General features: G+C 51.4%; 1 protein-coding gene across 1 annotated transcript; it reads right to left on the bottom strand.

Annotated features, from left to right (window-relative positions):
* Positions 1-506: 506 nt before the first annotated feature.
* LOC116272849 (40S ribosomal protein S16) lies at positions 507-3,386 on the bottom strand. Its single transcript, XM_031661692.1, has 5 exons — positions 3,219-3,386; positions 2,980-3,081; positions 960-1,056; positions 817-864; positions 507-717 (listed from the first exon to the last, which is right to left on the bottom strand). The coding sequence occupies exons 1-5, from the start codon at positions 3,264-3,266 to the stop codon at positions 572-574; spliced, it is 441 nt and encodes a 146-aa protein (XP_031517552.1). The 5' UTR covers positions 3,267-3,386; the 3' UTR covers positions 507-571.
* Positions 3,387-6,088: the final 2,702 nt, after the last annotated feature.

Genomic DNA, 6,088 nt, shown 5'->3' with positions numbered 1-6,088 from the left:
GAGGCAGCAGGACTGCCTGAGCTCAGATGACCAGGCCTGAGCAACACAGTGAGACCTGTCTACAAAAACAAAAATTCAGCTGGGCATGGTGGCTCTTGCCTATAATTCCAGCACTTTGGGAGGCCCAGGAAGGTGGATCACTTGAGGTCAGGAGTTTGAGACCAGCCTGACCAAATATAGTGAAACCCATGGATACCTGTAATCCAAGATATTTGGGAGGCTGGGATTGAAAAAATAGACACTCACAAGGATGAGCCATATATCCACCAAGGTCTGCAGCCACCAATGGCCCAAACCACTCCCATCTCAGTTGTGCCTGCACACTGGACTCTACGGGAGGTATAGAGACAGAGACCCCCTGCCTTCTGCCTCCACCCATCCACACCAAGCCCAGTGTGACCACTTCCGGGGAGGGCTAAAATCCAGACTGGCAAAAGGTCGAGGATGTTCACTGATTTCTGTCTGGTTAAACATCCGATACCAACACATAAGGCCACGCACAGTTCTTGAAACTTTAAAATCCCTCAAAAACTGTTTATTATACAGATGAATTTTGATAGTCATGATGGGCTTATCGGTAGGATTTCTGGTAGCGAGCACGGGCACCAGGGCCTCCAAACTTTTTGGACTCGCAGCGACGGGGATCAGCTACCAGCAGGGTCCGGTCATACTGGATGAGGATGTCTTTGATCTCCTTCTTGGAAGCCTCATCCACATCTGGCAAGAAGAGTAGGGACGAAGATTTAGATAATCAGAGTCCTTGACGTGATCCCCACACACCCACCTACCTCATGGGAATGACCCATGCTCACTCACATTTCTGGTAATAGGCCACCAGGGCTTTGGAGATGGACTGACGGATAGCTGTGAGGAAGACACACATATAAAGGATACAGGAGTTCTGTGAAGGCCTCCCTCCCAGAGCCACCTCCCCTATGCGCCCAGTTCCTGGGACTCACCATAAATCTGGGCCACGTGACCACCACCCTTTACACGGACACGGATGTCCACACCAGCAAATCGCTCCTTGCCGAGAAGCAGAACTGGCTCCAGCAGCTAAAGGAACAGGGGGATTGAACAGGGATTTCAGTTACATGCTGGGCAGCTTGGTCATCTCACTGGGCTTCTCCTTGTCTCTGTGGCTTCTGCCACCACTGGCCTCAAAGTACTAATGGATGGGGGTCAGGGTGTCACTCCGAGCCCCCCTACAGAGAAAAGTAAAAGAAGCCAGATTATGAGACTGCTGAAGTGGCAAGAAATATAGGCAAGGTAAAGGGAACAAGATCTGGGCTCCCTCCTACTTGTGTACCTCACCGGACCTCAAACACTCTGTCTCTAAGACTGGTTCTTAGAAGGCTGAACAGTAAGCAGCATACCAGTGGCTTCTGAAACTCCCAAGGGTGTTGCAAACAGTCAAAAGCCATCCCCTGGACTGTTCAGGTGCCTTTTCTGTTTCCCACCTGAGCTCTCCGCCTTTTCTTTGAGCCTCACGGATTTCCAGAATTACAATACAATACAACCTGTCCCTGTCCCTAGACCTTTCCCAGCTAGCTCTAGGTCTTTTACCAGTGCCTCTGTCTGGATACTTTCTCTACCTGCTTTCAGCTCACAGGTCTCCTTCCCCAGTTCTGACCACTTTGGATCAGCTTCTGGTATTAGGTCCAGTCCTTCTCCCCAGCTAGGCTGGCAGGTCCATGAAGGTAAGACCTGAAGTCATCTGGATTACTGCTATGTCCCCAAAACTCAACAGAGGGTACACATACAAATCCTTCAAATAAAGTGACAGCCAATAATAACATTCAACATCTGCTATACAAAGGAATTTCAGAATTTTTATTAAATTCAAGGCCAGGCATGGTGATCACATCTGTAATCCCAGTCCAGGCAGAAGGATCACCTGAGATCAAGGACCAGCCTGGGCAACAAACTGAGACACCATGTCTACAAAAAAAAATTTCTGAAATGAGCCAGGCATGGTGATGTGCCTGTAGTCTTGGCAACCGAGAGCCTGAGATGGAAGGATCTTCAACTCAGGAATTCAAGGCTGAAGTTCATTAGGATTGTGCTACTGCATTCCAGGGAGAATGACAGCAAGATACTGTTCTTAAAAAAAGAACCTCATATCTAAAAACAAAAGTTTTTTTTAACTGACCCTGCAATGTACATATTCTTCCTTTTAAAAGTAGTAAACTTCAGAAGGGGCAGAAATCAGACTCTGGTTTCTTTCCATTCTGAGCCAAAGAAACTGAGAGTCCCAAACAGGGAACAGAAGAACCCCTTTCACAAGCAAGCATTTAAACAGACCCAAATTCGGCCGCGCGGCTCACCAGGCTGGTCAGGAGTTCTAGACCAGCCTGGCCGACATGGTGAAACCACGTCTCTCCTGAAAATACAAAAATTAGCCGGCCGTGGTGGTGTGCGCCTATAGTCCCAGCCACCCGGGAGGCTGAGGCAAGAGAACTGCTTGAACCCGGAGGGTGGAGGTTGCAGCGATCCGAGATCGTGCCACTGCACTCTCCAGCCTGGGCGACAGAGCGAGACTCCCTCTCAAAACAAATAAATAAATAGAATAAAAAATAAACAGACCCAAATTCAAGCTATTTCAATACTTACTCAGCACTTACAATGTCTAAACGCTGCTTTAGACGCTTGGGGTTTATCAGGATCAAAACATTGATCTTCGTGAAAATAAAGCTATAAAACTGGTGTTCCTCCACCCTTTGGGTCCCCCCGCATCCCAGTGAGATGAACTTCCTAACATTCCAGTTTTCAAAGCAACCCCTTCATCCTCAACACCCCCATCTCAGCTTTTACATCTTCTGAACCTCAAGTCCGGCTCTATTGCCAAATACCCCACTTTTCTACAACCAATACAACTTCTAAACATCCCGCTGCTGATACCAGCCCCCTCAGCTTTCACGGGCTACTATATCTCCAAGAGTCCTCCATCCACCCAACGCCGGTGCCCGATGCCAGCACCTTGTATTGTAGCGTGCGCGGCTCAATCATCTCCAGGGGCCGCCCGTTCACCTTGATGAGACCATTGCCGCGTTTGCAGTGCGCCACAGCGGTGGCTGTCTTCTGTGGGATACAAGACAGAGTGGCCCCGTGAGCTCGGGCTCCAGCTCCCATGTTGCCCCCTGTATTCCTGCCCACCGTCCTCTCCCAGACCCTGACCTTCTCCTTCCCCTCCCCTTCCCATCCAGCGTCTAGCTCACCTTGCGTCCGAAGACCTGCACCGACTGCAGCGGGCCCTTGGACGGCATGGCTGCGAGCGTGAACGAGAGAACCTAACCGCGCGGCGCTGCAACCGGAAAAGGAAAGCTCGGGGTTACCCTGGCCGCTTTTCAGGGTCTGCGCAGGCGCCTTGAGCGCTGCGTCGCGACGGGAGAGAGCTTTACGGCTTCTGTTGCGGCTAAGGGGCGGGGCGTCTGATCAGCCGCGGGAAGGCCCTTAGGAGCACAGAGCGGGCGTGCCCTGTGAGGCGGAAGTGGCGGGCTCTGTGGGCGGAAGGGGCGGGTCGTGGGAGTGTAGTGTGCGCATTGAAGGGAACGCTTCGTGAATGTGCTTCGCGTCTTCCGTAGTTGTAGATTGCCGCAGCTCTCCTTTGCGTTCTGGCTCTTTAATAATCTCCCTTCGTCCCTTCTTTAAATCTGTTCCCACCCTCCCACTAACTGTTAGCTTTCTCCCCTCTGGAATCTACAGCGCATCCACCACCACACCTGGCTAATCTTCCCTCTGTATTTTACTAGTAGAGATCTGGCTGGTTTCACCATATTGGCCAGGACTGGTCTCAGAACTCCTGACATCAAGTAGAATCCACCTCATCTCAGGATCCTCTCCAGAGTGTTGGGATTACAGGCGTGAGCCACAAGCCACCGCGTCCGGCCAAATCTTTTTTTTTTTTGAATTTTCTTCCTTTTTGAGACGGCTCAGTCCTAGCTTTGTCCCCCAGGCTGGAGTGCAGTAGGCATGACTCTCTAAGTTCACTGCAACCTCTGCTTTCCGGGTTAAAGTGATTCTCCTGCCTCAGCCTCTTGAGTAGCTGAGATTACAGGCATGTACCACCACGCCTGGCTAATTTTGTAGTTTTAGTAGAGACCGGGTTTCACCATATTGGCCAGACTGGTCTCGAACTCCTGACCTCAAGTGATCCACTCATCTCAGCTTCCCAGAGTGCTGGGATTACAGGCATGAGCCACCGTGCCCGGCCCCTAGAATCTCTTTCTCCAGAATCTCCCAGTCATCTTTTTCCTCTCCCCCAAATCACCCTCCACTTAGGCCTCCTCCCCACAGAATTCTCCATCCCCAGCCCCCAACCCCACCTGAGGAACCCCAGGTTTGGGTTGTCCTCTGGCTGCCAGCAGATGTCCCTGCCTATAAAGATTCTCCCCAGCCCAGAGATTCCTCTCTCAGGGCTACAGGGAGCCCACAGTTGCCTCAGTTTTTCTGGCAGTACAGGGTCTGGGATCCAAGGTTCAAAAGGACGTGGTGGCACACCTTGCCAAAGAGGGTGGAGACAGGGAGACACTGGAGGGCAGGTCTGGGGCCAGAAGGAAAATCCAGCCTGGAGTCCAGCTTTAAAAGGGTGAGGCAGGAGACGGGCTGTGAGGAGGGAGGAAGGAAGTCCCTAGAGTCTGACCCGGAGGGACACAGAGACAGCCCAGAGAAACGTAGGCACACGTGGAGAAGGAGAGAAAGGTGAAAGGGCCAAGGGAGAAGAGGAAGAGAAAAGGGAGAGACCAGGACAGTTAAGAGATTGACCCCCAAAACAAGCCCAGTGACAGAGTTACAGGCAGAGAGGCCAACCCTCAGACAAAAGAGATAAAGGCAGGCATGACGTTTCCAAAATACTTGAGACAGGCCAGGTGCAGTGACTCACATCTATAATCCCAGGACTTTGGGAGGCCAAAACGGGAGGATCACTCAAGCCCAGGATTCAAGACCAGACTGGTCAACACGGTGAAACCGCGCCTCTACTAAAAATACAAAAATCAGCTGGGCATGGTGGCAGGCACCTGTATCCCAGCTACAAGGGAGGCTGAGGCAGGAGAACCACTTGAACCCGGGAGGTGGAGGTTGCAGTGAGCTGAGATGGCACCACTGCACCCCAGTCTGGGTGACAGAGCAAGACTCTGTCTCAAAAATTAAATAAATGAAAAAGGAGAGCTGAGACCTCAAATATTCACCTAGACATAGATAAAGGCTAGCACAGGTGTTTTCCAATGAAGACAGAGGCAGACGAGAGGATGCACACACTCTAACTGTACTGTCTTTTTTTTTTTTTTTTTTTTTTTTCCTGAGATAGAGTCTCGCTGTGTCACCCAGGCTGGAGTGCAGTGGTGCAATCTGAGCTCACTGCAACCTCCGCCTCCTGGTTCAAGCGATTCTCCTGCTTCAGATTCTGGAGTAGCTGAGATTACAGATTCTTCTGCTTCAGCCTCCTGAGTAGCCCAGATTACGGGCCTCTGCTACTACACTTGACCAATAATTTTTCCTTTTTTTTTTTTTGAGACAGAGTCTCGCTCTGTCACCCAGGCTGGAGTGCAGTGGCGCGATCTCGGCTCACTGCAAGCTCTGCCTCCTGGGTTCACGCTATTCTCCTGCCTCAGCCTCCGGAGTAGCTGGGACTACAGGCACCCACCACCATGCCCAGCTAATTTTTTGTGTTTTTAGTAGAGATGAGTTGCACTGTTTTAGCCAGGATGGTCTTGATCTCCTGACCTCATGATCCACCCACCTCGGCCTCCCAAGGTGCTGGGATTATAAGCGTGAGCCACTGTGCCTGGCCAATTTTTTTTTTTTTTTTTTGTTTCTCGCTCTGTCACCCAGGCTGGAGTACAGTGGCCGGATCTCAGCTCACTGCAAGCTCTGTCTCCCAGGTTTATGCCATTCTCCTGCCTCAGCCTCCCGAGTAGCTGGGACTACAGGCGCCCGCCACCTCACCCGGCTAGTTTTTTTGTATTTTTAGTAGAGACGGGGTTTCACCGTGTTAGCCAGGATGGTCTCGATCTCCTGACCTCGTGATCCGCCCGTCTCGGCCTCCCAAAGTGCTGGGATTACAGGCTTGAGCCACCGCGCCCGGCCG

Source organism: Papio anubis, unplaced genomic scaffold (assembly GCF_008728515.1).
Source record: "Papio anubis isolate 15944 unplaced genomic scaffold, Panubis1.0 scaffold2266, whole genome shotgun sequence".
NCBI classification, from domain to species: domain Eukaryota; kingdom Metazoa; phylum Chordata; class Mammalia; order Primates; family Cercopithecidae; genus Papio; species Papio anubis.
This window is presented reverse-complemented; position numbering and strand designations above follow the sequence as displayed.